This window comes from Gekko japonicus, unplaced genomic scaffold (genome assembly GCF_001447785.1).
Source record: "Gekko japonicus isolate JY-2015 unplaced genomic scaffold, Gekko_japonicus_V1.1 scaffold5, whole genome shotgun sequence".
Lineage (NCBI taxonomy): Eukaryota > Metazoa > Chordata > Lepidosauria > Squamata > Gekkonidae > Gekko > Gekko japonicus.
Window position 1 is genome coordinate 1,507,089 of NW_015168652.1, and position 19,524 is coordinate 1,526,612.

The 19,524-nt window shown below is 42.5% G+C and overlaps 1 protein-coding gene across 1 annotated transcript in view; it reads left to right on the top strand.

The window, feature by feature from the left end:
• RELN (reelin) overlaps positions 1 to 19,524 on the top strand; it is a 585,476-nt gene that overhangs the window by 146,397 nt on the left and 419,555 nt on the right. Inside the window, exon 3 of the mRNA XM_015415052.1 lies at positions 6,514 to 6,649. Within this exon, the coding sequence (XP_015270538.1) occupies positions 6,514 to 6,649 (136 nt within the window). The remainder of the gene's footprint in view (positions 1 to 6,513; positions 6,650 to 19,524) is intronic.

Sequence of the window (19,524 nt, forward strand, 5' to 3'; positions counted from 1 at the left end):
GTCATACTCGCCACCCTGCCCCCCACACCCTAAATCTACACGCATTCATTTCCACGTAGATACTTGTTCTGATCAGGTAACGGAAATACTACTGGCTTCCCGTAAACCCTCCACCGGAAAGTCCTATAAGGCCAAATGGTGTCGATTTACTATTTGGGCGCAAGACCGTAAGATTCGCCCGGACACTTGTCCTTTGATGGAGATCTTTGAGTACCTCCTGACACTAATTGACCAAGGTCTTTCCCCTTCGTCCATTAAGGTTCACTTTGCGGCCATATCGGCTTTCCACTTGGGAATTGAATCCAAGCCGATATTTTCCAATGCCTTATCGAAACGGTTTCTAAGGCGATTGTACATCAAATTCCCTGTAGTACGGCCTCCCTTCCCTCAATGGGATCTCAAATTGGTGTTAACACAGATGATGGCGGCTCCGTTTGAGCCACTGGATAAGAGTGCATTAGTTCATTTGACACACAAGGTCATTTTTTTGGTCGCCATTATTTAGGCTCGTAGAGTTGGGGAATTACAAGCCCTTCGAATGGATTCCCCATGTTTAGAATTTCACCCTGATAAGGTGATGCTACGGCCAAGCGCAGATTTCCGGCCAAAGGTGCCTACTGCGTTCCATACTTCACAGGACATAGTCCTCCCTACTTCTTCCCCAGTCCAGTTTCCGAAGTAGATAAGGAGTTACATACTTTGGATCTCAGACGAGCGTTATTGTTTTACTTGATACGCACGTCGGTGTTCAGGTCCACAGTTTGTTTGTTTGTTTGTTGCACTGGTCCCAAAAAGGGACAGACGGCCTCGAGGCAATCCATCTCCAGATGGATTGTTTCAGCCATTCATAGCAGTTATGCCTCTGCAGGTCTCCCCTGTCCCTTTCCAGTCCGAGCCCACTCTACGAGGGCACAAACTACCTCGACTGCCTTCGCGGCGTCTATCAATATTTCTCACATATGTAAAGCAGCTACTTGGTCTTCGTCTTAGACTTTCATTCAACACTATTCAATCGATGTTGATTCTAAAGCTGACGCATCTGTGGGTGCAGCAGTGTTACAATCGTTACTTAAATAGACTGTTCGCCCACACCCGCCTCCGAGTCTTGTGTAGCTTGCTAGACTCCCATGTGGGACTGCACAGAAGACACGAAGATGAAAACATGGTTGCACTTACCTGTAACTGATGTTCATCGAGTGTCTTCTGTGCTGGCACACATCCCTCCCTCCTTCCCCGCTGTGGACGACTTGTATTTTCCACGGCGGCAGGTTAGGACTGAGAGAGAGAGGTGCCTCCCCCTCCCCTCGTCACGTGACCAAATGGGCGGGAAATGGCTCATTTCACAATTCTCTCCGAGGGGAGGGGGGACTCAATTCTTACAGGATTGAGAAAGCTCTTGGAATGTTCTTCCGCGGCAGGCCTGCCTTCCGGCAGTCCCATGTGTGCCAGCACAGAAGACACTCGATGAACATCAGTTACAGGTAAGTGCAACCATGTTTTCTGCATTGTATCTGCATTTGAATAACATCGAGGGGTAATTTCATAGAAAAAGAGGTGCAGGAGCTCATTAGCATAACATTAGCACAACTTATTTGCATATGCCACACCCCCTGACATCACTGGAAGTGTGTCAGAAGGCAACACCCACCACTCAGGCTCCACAGGACTGTTTTGGATTGCTAGCTATGGGGGAGCCCCCTGGGCTCCTTACTGCTGGAGCTCCGCTCCTGTGTGCTCCCGCAGGAAATGACCCCATCTAATATTCTATGCTTGTTCCAGATTTATGCAATCCTAGAACATTGCTTATTTGTACACTGTACTAATCCTTAGTACATTGCTGATATTAGTCCTTAGATGTTTATGTTGTGTAATTTGTCTCAAGTCTCAGTGAGAAAGGCAGACTATAAACATAAATCTGGTAAATATATTGTACAGATTGAGCAGAGAATTGCTAATGGTTGAATGGCTCCACCTGGCACTTTAGAGTTGAACTAAATGGCCATCTGGCCCTTTCCAGCTACCTCCTATATGAAGTAAAGGTGAACATAGCAATTTGAGATGTGCAAGAGCAGAAAAGAACTGAGTCCTTAACTCTTCAGACTCTCCCCAAACAGGTCTGAGGTGGAAGGTTGTGTAAAGGTCAGAGACTAACACATGATCTGCTGTGTCCTGTTCAGTGTTTTAATAGTTCTTGGGAAGAGGATGGTGATGGTATGACACCAGCTAATTGTGATGCTACCCCACAATTCCAAGAGCAGGACCAACTGTTAACTTCGTTGTTGTTCAGTCGCACAGTTGAGTCCGACTCTTCACGACCCCATGGACCAGATCACGCCAGGCCCTCCGGTCTTCCGCCGTCCTCTGAAGTTGGCTCAATTTCCATGTTCGTTGCATCTATGACACTGTCTAACCATCTCATCCTTTGCCGTCCCCATCTTCTTTGACCTTCAATCTTTCCCAGCATCAGGGTCTTCTCCAGGGAGTGCTCCCTTCTCATTTGGTGGCCAAAGTATTTGAGCTTCAGTTTCATTATCTGGCCTTCCAGTGAACAGTCAGGGTTGATTTCTTTTAGGATTGACTGATTTGATCTCCTTACAGTCCAAGGGACTCTCAAGAGTCTTCTCCAGCACCATAGTTCAAAAGAATCTATTCTTCAGCGCTCGGCCTTCCTTATAGTTCAACTCACACAGCCATGCATGACTACTGGGAATACCTACAAAAGGTGATGTGACAGGAATATGTTTAAATACTGTAAGAGTTTTATTTCGTATCACCTGGTGCTAGTTAGGTAACATTCAAGTTTCTGTTAGTTTCTTCTAAAAACAACCTGCCAAATCCTTGCCTGAATATCTTACAATATTTTTTTGTGCAAGTGATGCTCTGTCATCTTGGTGCTTGGGGGGGGGGGGTCAACAGTGGGAGGGCTTCTAATGTCCTGGCCCCACTGGTGGACCTCCTGATGGCACTGGTATTTCTGGCCACTGTGGGATACAGAGTGTTGGACTGGATGGGCCTTTGGCCTGATCCAACATTGGCATCTCTTATGTTCTTATGTTCTTATGTTCTTATGTTCTTAACTGCATGCATGAATGGATGACCATAGCTATACTGTGCCACAGAGAGGACTTCATAATCTCTTCGTTTATCCTCAACCATAATGTTTTTAATAAGGTCGCTTCATGCAGTTGGCAATGCATACAAACGTCTGAAGTGACCAGTTTAGCTGGAATCTGTATTCTGTTGCATGAATGGTGATAAGCCTGGTATTTGGAAGTGGTGTTACCAGCAATGTATTGAGATAATGTAGCAGTATTTTCATTATATCACCACTTTTCTTGCTGATCGTGCATGTTTTCTGAAGTTTGTGATCTCAGGCACGGTTCAGCTATTTGTGAACTCTGGTTTCATAAAGTTTTACCTTATCTTTGATAGTTAATTGAAACAGTTACAGGCAGTGTTCCCTCTAAGCTGAGTTAGTGTGAGCTAGCTCAGAGTTTTTTAGCCTTCGGCTCACACATTTCTGTCGTAGCTCAGGAAGGATGGTGCCAGAGCAAACTAATTTATGCAGCAGCCAAATCGCTCGCTCACAACTTTAATGCCAGGAGCTCACAAAGTAGAATTTTTGCTCACAAGACTCCACAGCTTAGAGGGAACATTGGTTACAGGGATATTAGATTAATTGTCTTTTAATAGAGATTAAGAGTTGAGTTTGGCCTTTTTATCTTGCTTTAGAAATTATAATGACATATCAGATGCATTTTCATATGTACCTGTTCATTATATCATACATAATTAAGAACCAATCAAGTATTTAGATAATAATCACATGATTAAGATGGAAGAAATTTAGACTAAGATAAAACTGATGTTATTCTATAAAGATGTACCACCATGATAGCCAAATCAGTGCTCTCTAGATGAGTCTCAGAAGAAGATTAGATGAGATTTCTGTGTGTGTGTGAAGAAAACATTCAACCACATAAATATATCTCAAATTACTCTATATTTAGTTGTCAAGCTCCTCACACTCTTCAAGCTTGTTGTGTACCACTGAACTAAGCGATACATCAGATAGAATTACCCTATAGCACATCTAAGTTAGCACTCTTTAGTCTTTAGTCAGTTTATCTCTTGTACAAGAAGTATAACGAACTATGTGTTCCAAAAGTTATAGTGATACCTTCAACACCTGTTACTCTTGTAATACTCTCCACCAGATGTGAAAATTTTGAATGTTGCTGTTTTATAAAGCTGTATTAATTTTTCAAAAACATTAATAAATAAAAAGTGAATGAGTAAAAAAAGAGAAATACATATTAAAAGGTAGTTATTGCCTAGTATTTTGGAAAGCTCAAAACCTTGTAATGTGATTTTAAGATAATTCAGTATAGCTGTAATAATATAAAGGTTGGCTAATGATATCCAAGATGATAACATTTGAGTGAAATTAGTATTAAAATTAAATGTCAAAGAAATACTAGTCATAAGACATTTGTATGTGTTATTGTAGAAAATCTTAATGTGTAGGAAATATATTTTAGAATTAGATATGTTTGTTTTTTAAGGTGATATATTTTAAAATACTACCTTTAGAATGCTTTTAGTATAAAATGTCTATTTATCAGTGATAGGACACTAGGGATCTATAACTGTATTAGTAAGGAGTAATTTTGTAATAAATGTTTAAGAGATTATAAGAGCTTGAATATGAGAATTCATAGCTATGAAATTAATATAATTTAGTTATGATTAACTAATTTTGAATGCTCTATCAAAATTAACAAGATAATAAGATATAACTTTCTTTAGGAAGTGAAAAATGCTTATTTGATATAAAGTCAACAACTTAGCTTTATGCAGATATTAAGAAATGTCTTGGCTTAAGTAATTCGATACAATATAAAGAATGATTTGAAGATATAAGTAAAACTAATATTGTATTAGTGCATGTAGAAATAAATGTATGCATCATTCTTTTACTTTTGTACCCCCTTCCCTTCTACCCTTTGTACCCCATTTCCCTCAACCTTTTTATAATACTCAATAAATATTTTAAAAAATTTAAAAAAGAAAAGGTAGTTACTCTGACAAGCTTAGCACTTGTTTTTACAGTAGCTATAGTCTTAATTTGTGCATGGTTGTATTTTTAATGTCTTTCTTAATAAAGAGAACTATTTCTTTTTTCCATAAAAGGTTTTCAGTCTGGTTTGCTGGCTTTTGTTCAAACAACAGAACTCACAATCTCATTTTGTACTATCAGATTTAAAGGTTGATAGATAACCTTTAATAGATCTTGGAGATATCTTGTGCTAAATGTGTTAATAAAACATCCCATTATAGTAGTTTCACATGAATGGTAAAGGCCGCTATGATCATCCATGCTGAATCTGAGTTTCAGATGCATCTTGGTATCTTTTTCTGTGGTAGTGGGAAATGGGAAAGCCACTGTTGTCATCATGGATGTTTGTTTTGATTATATCTATAAGCTGCAGATTCACGCCTTGTTTTTTCTGTGCAAGTAGATACCAGAACAAAGTCAGGATGTCTTATGTGGGGAAAAGTGTATTTGGAAACTGTCAGTTTATTTGTTTTCATTTATCTTTGTTATTTGGATTTTTGCAAGGTCAGTTGAAATTGCTGGACGTTCAGTTTATAAACATGTAGCAAAAAATGCTGTGCAAGTGTACCTAGTGCAGGGATATGTGTTTGACTATGTTTTTATTATATCAGACTGTTTGCAAGAAATATACATGCACTTTAAACATTCTTAGTAATTTTACTTGGGAACTCTATCCTGCTCTTCATTTTTGTGCGTTTAATCAAGTAATGTGACTTTTTTTGAGCTTGAAGTGTCAATATTTATTGTAAGTAATCACAGGCGAAGTATTTCCTTAGGAGGTGCTATGTTCAAAAAGAGACTGTAAATATTACACTAGGAAGTGATGAATTTTCATCAGACATTTTTAGTTTAACCTGAGTAAAGGTAAAGGTTCCCTTGCTCGAAAGCCAGTCGAATCCGACTCTAGGGTTGCGGTGCTCATCTCCGTTTTGAAGCCGAAGAGCCAGCGCTGTCCGAAGACGTTTCCGTGGTCATATGGCCGGCATGACTAAACACCAAGGCGCATGGAACGCTGTTACCTTCCCACCAAAGTGGTACCTATTTATCTACTTGCAATTTCTTGCTTTCGAACTGCTAGGTTGGCAGGAGCTGGAACTAGAGACGGGAGCTCACTCCGTCTTGCGGCACCCGGGTCTCGAACTGCTGAGCTACTGACCTTCCACAGCCTGCAGTTCAGCGTCTTAACCACTTGAGCCACCGCAGCTCCTTTAACCTGAGTACTCAAGTCCAAAAGTCTGAAAAATAATAGTATCCTGCCTTTTTAGTTGGCACGCAATTGATTAGACTCCCTTGTTATAAATTCATTACTTAACACGATTTTAAATCTTCTGGGGGAAAACCCATTTGTGTTTAAATGCTAATATGTTTCATTCTTATTTTATGTCTCCTCATAGGAATAATGTCTGATCACCAGTTTGGAAATCAGTTCATGTGCAGTGTGGTTGCATCACATGTAAGCCATTTACCGACAACAAATCTCAGTTTTGTTTGGATTGCCCCACCAGCAGGAACTGGCTGTGTGAATTTTATGTAAGTATCTGGTGCTGTTATTGATATTGCTAACTGATGTTCTTTCACTCTGGCATATCTGCAGAAAGAACCACCTATGGATTGGAGCCACCAATTCTGATTATAATAGAATTCTTCTATTCATAATAGGATAACATGAATGGAAGGGGTTCTTCCTCGAAGAGGAAACTCCTTCCATGAACACGATTCCTCCATGAACAATAGGATATTTTTGGATCCAAATCTATGGAAATAATGTGAACATTCGTAGATCTCAGTGCTGAATTATTTTTGAGGACCTTAATTCAGTAGGAAATCATAGAGTTGCTAAAGATCAGAAGGCAATCTGATCCAAATTGCTGAAAGGCTGAACTGTCTGTCCTCTACACAATGCTATGTGCAGATGCATGTATCTAGCATTTCATAATCATTTTAATTGCCTGTATTCTCTTCTCTCTCTCTCTGAGACTAGTCCAGAAAATAGTACAGGAAGAAAGAATTAACTCCCCCCTTCCCAAGCATCTGTCTGATCAAATTCAGAGCTGGTCCCACCTCCACAAAAAACTCTTTAAATCACACAACATGTTGGGAGATCTAATCAGAGATCTCCATAAAACAAGTAGCTTAACCAGTACTCCTCAGGTCACTATAAAATCACATGTTGCACACCTGTCTCCAAAGTGATTGAGTAGGCAAAAAGACCATCCTATCCTGTCAATCATATACTTGAGGGACAGGTTCTCTGCCTATGTGTAGTGTCAGTTATCAACAATAAAAGGCAGATGAGAACTTTCTTATGGAACTTCTCCCACGTAGTAATCTGGAGTCCTATCCTTCCTGTTTTGCTTTGATTTCTTTTCCCTTAGTTAGGGTTATCAGCAATTGCTGCCAGGCAAAATAACTGTATTTAAAATAAAGAAAATGTTACACTTGGGGAGGATACTTTCTTGGCTTATACAGAGTGCCTTCTGATAACTTTCTGATAACTTTAGCACAGTTTTAGGCTCAGGTCTGACACTCAAAATTAGTTCTAATATGAAGCCACGGGAAGGAAATAATGTCTGACCTAGTGCATCTATGGATGTTGCCATTGCTTCCCAGTGACAGTTTGTTTAAGCATGGTGGCTGAAATGAACCAGGTAAGATACTGAACAAAATTTAGAGTCCAGTGGCACCTTTAAGACCAACAAAGTTTTATTCAAGGTATAAGCTTTCGTGTGCATCTGAAGAAGTGTGCATGTACATGAAAGCTTATAACCTGAATAAAACTTTGTTGGTCTTAAAGGTGCCAGTGGACTCAGACTTTGTTCTGCTGCTTCAGACCAACACAGCTACCCTACCTGAATCTATCGTCAGGTAAGATACTGTTTCTTCCATCTGGCACACTGTTCTGAGTGGACCAATTTACAGACCATCCTAACTATCCTATGACTGCCCCTGCCACACGGCAGGGAAAAAACGGGGCAAAGCGCGGCTTTTAAAAGCCGCGCCAAAAAAGAAACGCCGCGGCGGGATCCCATCCCGTTAGCCATGCATCATTGCTCCCCGGCACGATCAGATGCCGGGGAGGAAGATACAAGTGGGAGGGGGAGGCTGCCAAACTGCGCATGCTCGAGCATGCGCAGTACAGCAGGGGGCCGGGGATGCGGCGGCGAAAAGACGCGCCGCCGATCCCATGCACAGGATGATGCGGCCCAAACGGATGAACCACCAAAGGTAGGTGGTTCATTTTTGCCGCGCATCATTGGGGGAAGGGCCGGATCGGAGACGGGAGCGCAACGCCAGGCAGATGTTGGCGTCGGATCGCTCCCGTTTGCCGCGCTTCCAATCCGGCCCACTCCCGGCCCAAAATGGCTCGTATGAACAGGGCCGACGTATGACTAAATGTCTGAATTCAGTCTGCAGTTTCGTCCTACTTTTCAAAGCTAGAGAACCTTTGTTTTTGTTTTTAAAAACTCTTTGATGATTACTATGTATATGTTATCGGATAAATGATGCTGTTTAGGATATCTTCAGTTTTGCAAATAAGGCATCAGAAAATAGTACTTATTTTGTATTGTTGGTTCTGTTTGAACTGAACGACTCATATAATTGCAGTGGTGATTTATTTGCCCTATAAAATGTGTCGTATTTGGAATAGTTTTGCACAGCAGCTGTGGTGGTATGCTACATAGTGGCTGGCCAGATTCCCACTATTTGTGGACATTTACAGTTTACTGGCTTGCTGGGTTTACATACACCCCAGGAATCGTGGACAAATCATTTTAAACCAAGTAAATTTGGGGTACATTTCAAGTTTTTTGTGTATGCGCTGTGTTGAACATTCAACACATTTCATTGATACATACTCAGGACTTATGGCATTAAAGTACAGTTCTCAGGCAGAAGAGCAAGAACAGTATAAGGTTTCTCCCCCTGCAGCCCAGCCCATCTACCCTCAGCCGTCCTGCCTCTTGATGGAGGGGCCCTCTCCAGGTCTCAGAATGGGTAGGGTAAGGGGTTGTAGCTCCTTATTTCTCACTTTGCCCAGGATGGTTGCTTCCCACTGACTCTGGAGCAACCTCCTTCACTCATCCTTGGCCTGTTATGGGAGTTGACCTTTTAAAGTTCATCCATCCCACTCCCCTTTTCCTGGTTCCATCCCCCATCAGCCCTCTTGGACCAGTCAGAGAAGAGGCTGGGTTGGGTCCCCTCCCCAGTTTGCCACCATCCCTTGGCCATCCTCCTGTCTGTCTCCCCATTGGCCATCTCTGTGGGGCAGCCCAGGCTGGCAAGCCCCTTCCAGCCCACCTTGGTTTGCCCTGGCTCAGCCCTGATCTGGATCTGGCTTCCTGATTGTCCTAACTGGGTCTGTGGGGATCAATGCTGAGGCTTCCTTGGCTGCTAAGCTTCTTTTTGATCATACTGGAGGTGGCTGGGGCCTGTCCCAGGCTGTGCTGTTTCTGCTAGGCCAGCGTCAGCCAATGGCATCACTGGTTTCTCCCTCTGTCTGCATGGTGAGGATTAGCAACGCCAGCCCTTACCCATTGCTGCTGGAGTCCCTTTCTTCGCCATGAATTCCTCAGTGGCCTCCACATAGGGTCCCCCACAACAGCCCTCCTGCAGGTGCTCCGGGGGGCGGTGGTGGCAGCAGTTGCAGGAGTGGCATTCCAGCAGCCAAATTGGGTCCATGCCGAGCACTAGCAGCTGGGCTAATCCTGGGCCAGAGACCATCCCTGGACAAACATGCTTGTTTGCAGCTGTACAGGTGGCAGCATTCTCCATTCAGTGGTAGTCTTTGTGTTCAGAAGTTACTGGAGAAAACCACATTTCCAAGCAGCAGTGCAAGAATGCAGAAAGAACAGTGTAATCCAGTATAAAACACTTGATTAACATGACGTGCTTGGGTTTGAGAGTCAGGCAAACTGGGCAGGGCTGGAAGTCATACAGCTGCTTCCACCCCCAAGTCACCACAACAGCATGGAGCTTACCAAGGAAAGCACCGGACTATGGACCAACTATAGGCAATACCACCTTTAATAGCAGCCTGATATTCCCCTGCAAACTATGGAGACCATCCTGTTCTTATTGAGCACTTTGTTCTTTGTTGATTTAAATTCTTTTACTGTTTTATTCCATTTTACTGTGTTTTTATGGGTGAGCACTAGTGCTCCCTTGTAAGCCGCCCTGAGCCCGCTCGCGGGGAGGGCGGGGTATAAATATAAATAAATTAAAATAATATGTTCCAGTTTAATATGTCTTTTTCCCCTGACAGAGTGAGTAGACGGGGAAGGTGGAAGGTGACAGAGGCATCTGTCAGAGAATGTACATAAGCAAAATAGTAGTGATCCAGTTTAGGACCATTTTGAACACTGGAAAAGAAAGCAAACCTTTTTGTTTGTTTGTTTACAATTTGTTTGGTGGTGTTGATTACAATTTGTGATCAAATCCCATTCCAAACAGAAGACTGTTTGTTAGCCCAATCCTCAATTATATGTTCAGACTGCACTAAGAGTCTCTGACTTGATTTTCTTTGCTGCACAAATTCCTTTATAGATACGGCATTCTGTTTCTGTAATCAGTGGTGGTAGAAAACTCACCTTGCTAGCAGAGGGCATATCATGGAGGGCATTTAAGGTCTGTTCAAATGACTGCAAAGACTTTGAGTAGTTACTACATCTTCTTCCTGCAATAGTAACCCCTTCATTAGGACCCTTCAGTCCTTTACATAAACCTGCAGTACCCTTTGCAGTATCAGTACCCTTTGCAGTATAGGATTATCTCATATTCAAGGAATAATTGTCTTTCCAAAGGTTCCTAAATGCATTCATGGCTAAACAGAGATTTGAACCAAAGATTTCAGCTCACATGACCTTGATCCTATATCCAAAATTTTTAGAGAGGAGAAAAACATGGCCTCCACATAGTGACATTCCAGGAATTACTCCTAGTCTCTGTGGTAAACACCATAGAGTCTAGGGGAGGCAGCCTAGAGAGTCACCTGGTAATATTATTACATCCTCCCCAGGGAAGAAGAAGGTGCTGTTGAGTTGCTTCCAGTTCATGGTGACTCCAATCATGGGGTATTCAAGGCAAGAGATGAGCAGGGGTGGTTTGCCATTGCCTTCCTTCCCAGGTACCACCCTCCAAATTTCCCAGTACTTATCAAGGCAATATTGGGAATGCTATGACAAGCTGTGGTTGTTTTAGTGTCTATATATCAGGATTTTAACCCCAGATTAAGCTGTGCTTTGAAATCCTGGTTATTACATAAACTACAGTTTTTTGTTTTGTCCTATTTGGATGTCACAACGAATGGCAGGCTTTTGGGAACCAGGAAGTCTTCAATTTCTGAGCCGTTTGTGAGCAGGGGGTGGGGAGGTGGTGGCTAAGAATTCCCAAGGTAAGATTTGTAAGATTTGGCTCCCTATAAATTACTTTCTTTGTCTTTTATGTATGCTTCCTCCTACATGTTTTATTAGCAGACAGCTTTATTTTGATGCTTTCCAGACTGTAAGCCTTGGCATAAAGCACAATAAGTCCTGCCTCCAAGTGTCATCAAATCTAGATAGATAGCAATCCTATCTTTTGGAAGTCAGTTTATGCCAAAAATAAATAGATAAAAATATCAGATGCACGTGGAACAAAGCTTAAGTCCAGTGGCATACAGAATAAAGCTTTGCTGATCTTAAAGGTGCCACTAGACTCAGACTTTGTTCTAGTCTCCCTGAACTTGCTTGCAGGAGAGGGCAGGATCGAAGTGCAATAAAATAAATAAATAAATACTGATATATTCTGCTTTTGACTAATTTGTTTTTAAAGTTATGAATACTTTTTAATGTTTCTGATAGATTTTGCATGCTAAATGATATTTAGTGCACCCTTTGCTAAATGGAATCCCAAGTCACATCTCAGCACCGCTAGAATATGGGCTATATTTACTTCTGTGTTTGCTATACAAACAAAACTCCATTCATGCAGACCCTTGTTTCTAAGGTGATTTTCAAAGAAACTATCACAATTACAGCACAGCTGGAAGTGCTGTGTCCAGTCTGCCTTGTTCATGAATGGGGTAACAGAGTATATCATCATTATCTGGCCCAAAATTGCAGTGTTTCAGAGGAGTGGTGGGAGGCCTCTTTTGTTCTGCATCAGTTTTTCTTGTAAAAAATGTATTTTGCTGCTATAGCAGAGCTCCTCTCCCTTTTCCCTACTCTAGAAAGAATGGAAATAATATGTTTTATTATATAAAATATACAAAAGCTTTCTGTCTTTGTAATGGATCTTGTTAGAGACCCCTGTGTTCCTCTGGCCCAGCTATGTGTCATGTATGTGCCCCAGGCCTCATGGACCCTACAGATACACCCTCATTAGTTCCCCTGCCACCTGGGGAAATTTATCATACTGACTGCCTCAGGTCAGTCAGTACTGCACCTCTTGAGGCTGCCTGCTCATGTGAGATAAGGGCAGATCTCTCGCCCACCCTTTTAAGGTCAACATGGTGGAGTGAACTTATAACAGTTGCTCATGGAGAAAATAATCCAGGAAGTCTCTGAAAGCCCAAAGTACAAAATGTGTAAGTTCATTTCTGTACCCACATGCACATGGCAAACTACAGAACTCAGAAAGATGAAAGAACACAAGTCCTTGCTAGCTGAACACTTCCTCGATCTTCACAACATCTCTCCCTAATAGGAAATGGATCGACCTTTCACCAGCCAGCCTGAGGTCTTGGAAACTGTGACAGGCTGACCAGCTGACAAGCTAACAAAGGCTTACTTAGTTGGGAGCCAAGGTGTAACATCTGCCTGCTGAATCCCCCCTCTGCAAAAAATCTGGGATGCTGATAGGTTAGGTCCATCTTTGTGTAATGGCGTTTTGTGCTTCACTGCAAACTAGTGTTGGCAACTTCCAGGTACACTCTGGAGTTTCCCCAGAATCACAACTGATCTCCAGACTATAGAGATCAGTTCCCTGAGAAAACATTAACTTCAGAGAGTGAACTCTATGGCATCATACCCTTGCTGAACTTCTCCCTCTCCCCAAACTCTGCCCCTCCTAGGCTCTGCCCTCCAAACTCCAGGAATTTCCCAACCCAGAACTAGAAATCTTACCAGTACAAGCTCAAAACAGGACAAGCAGAGCATCTGCTTTGCTTGCAGAATGTCCCAGGTTCAGTCCCCAGCATTTCTAGTTAAAAGGACTATGGAGTAGGTGATGCGAAAGATCTCTGCCAGAGCCACTGGAGAGCCACTGCCAGTCCGAGCAGACAACACTGGCCTTGATGGACCCGGGGTCTGATAAAGTATAAGGCAGCTTCATGTGTGTTGTGAGATATGGGGGACCTGTCCATAATTGCTTTAATGTAAGTTTCTCTCAGGGTTTTATTGCACAAGTTTGAATGTAGTGTCTGTTGGAAATGCATGTGTTTACAAGGTCTGACAATTCAGTCATTATAGGGTTAACTTGTTTGCCTAGTATTGCTATTGTTTAGACTGACCTGGAAGGGATACCTGGCAGTAAGCCAATGGGGAATTAGCCCGGGGAAAAGTAGCTTCTATTGTGATACAGATTGGCTGTTTGTTTCAGGTGACTTCCTTTCTAGGGGTCGAGGAGAAGGACAGATTCTCCATTATCTCTGTGTTAGTGTTGACTATAGACAGCTTAGACAATGTAGCTGTTAGTTTTATGTTTATTTGTAGTTATCCCGTGTACCTTTTACCCTTAGAAATAAAGGTTTTTAAAAGCAAAGACATCTCTTCTTTCCAATAGAGCAAGATCCATTGATAGTCTGAGTATTAAACAGTTTTGACTATTTTACAACAGTGTCCATTTTCACTATAAATGGTGAACGAATGCAATGTAATAGAACAAAGTGTGAGTCCAGTGGCACCTTTAAGACCAACAAAGTTTAATTCTGGGTATAAGTTTTCGTGTGCATGCACACTTCTTCAGATACATTGAAACAGTTTTCCTGAAGCCTTACGTATAGATGGCACGGGGGGCGTAGTTTCCAGGAAGGGCTAGTTACAGCCAAGATGCGTAAGTAACTGGGCGATAAGTATAGCTGAAATTGGATTAAAGCAGTTGTCAAAGCAGTTGTTCTCAGGTCTCAATAACAGCTTTGATAAAATCTCAGCTATACTTATCACCCGGTTACTTATGCATCTTGGCCCTAACTAGCACTTCCTGGCAATTAGCGCCCCCCCCCACACACCTGTATGTAAGGCTTGAGGGAAAACCGTTTCAATATATCTGATGAAGGGTGCATGCACACGTAAATGTATACCCCGAATTAAACTGCCACTGGACTCAAACTTTGTTCTTTTGCTTCAGACCAACACAGCTACCCACCTGAATCTCATGCAATGTAAGTGGCTTTTGAAGGAAAGCCTTCTTGCAGTCCTTAATACAACATGGAAAACAGAAAACATTGAGGTTCATACTATGTGAATAAAGTTCACTTAAGAGTGGAATAGTATTTTAAAAAAAGGCAAGAGATGTGTTTATGAGTGAGGCTTGGGGAGTAGTTTTCCTTCTTAACTAGGATGAGCATGACTCAATAGATAAGGAAAGAAGAAAGAGTTCCTTCTTCATTCATTTCTAACCTCTCAGCTGACACAAATCACAGGGTTGCTAATTAGTCTTTGTTAGTCTGTATTGCTCATGTTTATTCTTTGAGAACTGAACAGAAGCTGCTGAACTGACCTTCAGGCCTACCAGATATAAGTTGTCTAACACCGAATCACTGTCCTACACTGGATCGCATCACAGGTCCTGCTTGTTTAGAAAAGCAAAGATTAGGAAGTATGTGTGCGAATGGTTAAAATGAAAAGACCTCCAAGCAGTGGCATTTATTCAGAGATTAAATTCATTCTAAATGTGGTAATGTGCCTCATTAGCTAAGAACCATGTTTTTAATGTTCAGCTTGAGCTCAGCAACATTAAATAAAGTGTCTTTCAGCTGAAAAATGATTGTAGGTCATGTCTGTGCTGTGCCTTTCTGACCTTTCTGTTAATCCTCTGATAGTCTGAAGGAGCATTTATTTTACATTGGCCAGACATGAGCTAAAGACACTCCTATTTCTTGCCATTTTGCTAAGATAATAATAAGGGAAGGGTGCCTTGGAAATGAATAAGACTAATTGCTACCAAAGTGCTTTTTCAGTGGGCTTTTTGTTCTGTTTTGGGATGTGAACTAGAACAAATCGTTTAAAAGCTTTCGTACAGCTTTGTTGCCCATTCACTTTTCTTCTACTTTCCTCCGTACTTTTCCCATGGTTTCTCAAACCACATTTGATCTGATATTTCTTCATGATATGCAGCCGTATTGCTTTTGTTTGTAATCTGAAAGGTATGCCTCTTTTCAAAATAGGCTGCCCACATTTTTGCCGCCATTTTATATGGTGATTCCCATTCCAGCTTTTCTCCTAAAAAGTTCCTTAATATTGATATACTGATGTAATCTTTGTATTTGTTTAATCATTTATTTAATATTTATTCTTTATAATGAACTCAAACAGGAGCCCCATGGCAGCAGCTAGCTTGGTCTCAGCTTTCATTCTCCATTGCTCTGCCTTACATGCAGCAGAGGTAGCAGGAATGGCGAGGAAGGAGAGAGAAAGAGTGAGTGTGCCTTTAAACAGCCATGTTCAGCACTGGAGGCAGTTGGAGGGAGGTAACCAGCTGGGGTGCTCAAGGGCATAGTTGGGTGAACAGGAACACCCACTCTAGACCTCTCATGGGCAGTGTTCCCTCTAAGCTGAGTTAGTGTGAGCTAGCTCACAGTTTTTTAGCCTCCAGCTCACACATTTTTGTCTCAGCTCAGGGAGGATGGCTCCAGAACAAACTAATTTATGCAGTAGCCAAATCGCTCGCTCACAGCTTTAATGCCAGTAGCTCACAAAGTAGAATTTTTGCTCACAAGGCTCCACAGCTTAGAGGGAACATTGCTCATGGGTATTCTTTCCCCAACCATGAACGGCCCAAAGGAGAGCAAAAGCCTGCAGCTTGGCTGGCAGCAGCTGCATCGATCCTGCTGGCTCTTCTCCCTTCACCCCCAGTTTGGAGAACGTGGTGTATCTGAAACAGAAAAAGTGTTTTATGAGGAAAATTAAAAAATGAATTTAACAAGCTATCTGAAATCCCAATCATCACGTCGCTTCAGAGGAAGATGAAGTACCGACAGAGAAATGATGCCTAAGATGGCAGTATGAAAGGACCCCAAAACAGCAACCACATATTTAGTTCTCTCCTCCTGCTCAGTCTGCAGCACCTGGTAGAAGTAGATGTCCTGATGTCATGACAGCGTGCATTATTTTCCAAAGCATGACCCACAGCAGGCTGATCTGGGATAATGTTTGTGAAGGGAACAGGGAAGGACTGATGGTGTTGACTTCTGTTCTGCTTGACCGGGTAGGAGGATTGACTCTTGCCCCCCCCAGTCGGAATAATGAGACAGACAACAGTTTGGAGTAACTAAGGGCCACTTTATTAACTATTTAACATAACATTGCGGCAAGGGACCAGCTAAGCGAGCACGGAACAGGCAAGGCAGGTGTCATTCCCTTGACCAACCTCCTTGCCCTTTACTCAGGTGGGTCACCCAGCACCGGTCTTGAGCCATTGGTCTGGCTTGTGACCGGCCGCCCAGCAAACTGGTTGCCATTTAGGAGCGCCTACCCCTGAAGCCTGACAACTTGCAGGGAGGAGCATACCCTAAGAGGTTCCCAGAGGAGGTGATGACCATTCCCCACCCTGGACCTGAAAATCCGAAGGCAGTTCCTGATGACCCCCTCTTCCCTAATGGGGAAGAGCAGCCCTCACTCAGGGTAATGTAGTTTTGCCCATATTATCAAACCCAAACAATGCATAATGGTGAGCAATATGTGTTCAAGACTAACACTGAATACTAAAACCCCATCTAGCATACCTCAGATAGCTATGCAGATCATTGTACACAAGGAACTGATTTGACTTGCTTAAAAATGAAATCTGTTCCACTGGAAAGGAGTTACTCTACTTCACCATGTTATGTCTTTTGTGTTTTCAAAAATTCAGAGCAAGTGAAAGTAGCTGAATGTTCATGAACACAGTCCTTTCTTCCATGCATAATATGGGGAAACCCAAACATTTAGGTTCATGCATGATGTTCACAGTTGATAGCAAGGTAGTCAGACTGCTGGGAGCTATGACTGCTTAGTCCTTGCTGAAATGAGTTCTTTTTTCAGCAATATCCCAAAATTAGTGTTAAAATCTACACAAAGAACTATACTTAGTGCTTTTCGATTAAATATTGCTGTTCACATTTGGTATTTTGTGCTCAGATTTGCTTGTCATTGGCAGTGAATTGCTTAATTGCCAGTGATCCTTAACCAAAGAGATACATGCTATTATATTTCGGATTGTTAGAGCCCTGTGCTTCACTCACTGGTTTGCAGAAATGATTTAGCTGACTTAAATTGCCAAAGCAAACTGTTCTTGATACTCCTGATGATTTCACTACAGAGAGGCCGAGTTCAGACTGGCAGTTTGCCCCGATATAGGTGTGTGTGAGGAACATTTCACAAATGGATTAAAGGGGCCGTTCACACAGGCACATCTGTATGGCGTTCCCCACCCATACTCAACCCATCTTGTAGCGCTTACCTCCTGGGTTTAAAAGATACCTGGTGAAAGTGGTAGCAAACCCTGGAGAGCCTGTTTACCCTGCTTCATTCCGCTTCCTGGAAGTGTGAACGCTAACTGCTAAAAGCTGGGAACAGCCCACATTAATAACATGCGCTGGCTGTTCATGCTGACTGACCTCCTAGCCTCACTCTGGCACCAGGAAGGTGCAGGTGATTGCCTTGAAGAGAGGGTAGTGATGTCGCCGGATGTGCCTATGACCCACAGCGGTCAAATCCTGCCCTATTTGCCACTGTGCCTAGGCGCCCATGCGCCTAGGCGTCTGCCGTGAGGAAAACGCCACTTACAGCCACGCCTCCGGGCCAACAGTGTGAACGCTCCCTCGCACCTCCTCCCAGTATGCTCCTGCATCAGTCCGCGCAGGGTGACCGGGAAAACCCGGAACAGTTTGTTCTGGCTCTTTTTTGCAACGACTCCCTCCCGCTTCTAACTGCCAGTCTGAACTCACAGATATAGTGTGATAACTATATCATGGAGGAATTTTCCATTTCCAGTAACAAATGTATCTGTCTAACAGGAAATTTCATCCGGTATTTTCAGAATGTTTGTAGTTTTTAATTAGTCACTAAAGTTGACTCCACTTGTGATGTATGAAATTATGTTTAACATCCTGCATTGGGAATATAGCAAATAGATTTTGTCCGTGATGTATCATGTTATTTGCACTACATATTCTTTTTAGCTTTTTTGGTTGTCTACAGAGGAGCGCACAGCAAAGGTGAATAGTAGGAATGGGCACGAACCAGGAAAAAGTGGTTCAGTTTTTGCTTCATGGAGTGCCTGGCTCATGAACCTTGAACCATCACAAACGTTTAGCCACCAAATGAACTGGTTCAGTTCATGAGGTTCGTGACACAGTAGAAAGTCCTCCCAGCATGCTAGAGACACCAAACTCACAGGGGATTGCTGGCGGACTCTCCTTTACCTGCCCTTCAAGTTTGGTAAAGATTTACAGGATCTGAGTCACAGCCCCCCATGAAGGTGCCCCCAGGAAAGTGCTTTCTAGGAAAAAGTCAGGCGCAGGTTCAGGAGGTTCAGGAGTGTTCAGAATGGATCCTGTGCAAGCTAGAGACATAAAAGTTTCAGGGGACCTCCCCCAGATGCTTCTCTACATGCCCTCCAAGTTCTGGCCCCCTGTTGCTTTGAAGTTTGGTAAACGTTTAGATTGAGCAGAGACAGTCTGTCTGGAAATGTATCCATTCATGAACTGCCACAAACAACTTGAAAGTTTATGGAATGTTCATGACCTGCCATGAACTTCACTTTGTAAACCACAAACTGCCCAAAATTCATCATGAACTTTAATTCATGAGCCAGTTCATGCCCATCCCTAGTGAATAGAGATTTTTCTCCAGAATCTTAAGGGGGATTTTAAACTTTGTTTTGGGGATCTCTGGAATTCTTTCGAGAACTTTGGAGTCCTTCATTGAGAAGATCAGTAACTATCAGAACTGCAGAGAATATAGTGTTAGAATTAAGCATTTCAGAGCAATGGCCAGGTGGTGTTTTCCAGAAGTAGTGTCAGTCCTCTCTGGGAAGCACCCCAAACCACTTTCTAATATAATGCCACTATCAGTATTACACTGTAAACATCAAAAATTCAATCCAGGTCTGCACCATGACATCCTACGATGAAGATGAAACAACAAAACCTACAAAAGTAGTTTACACTGGCATATAATGGGGCAAGCCCAAGAAGGGAATTCATTATCTCTCTCTCTCTCTTTCTC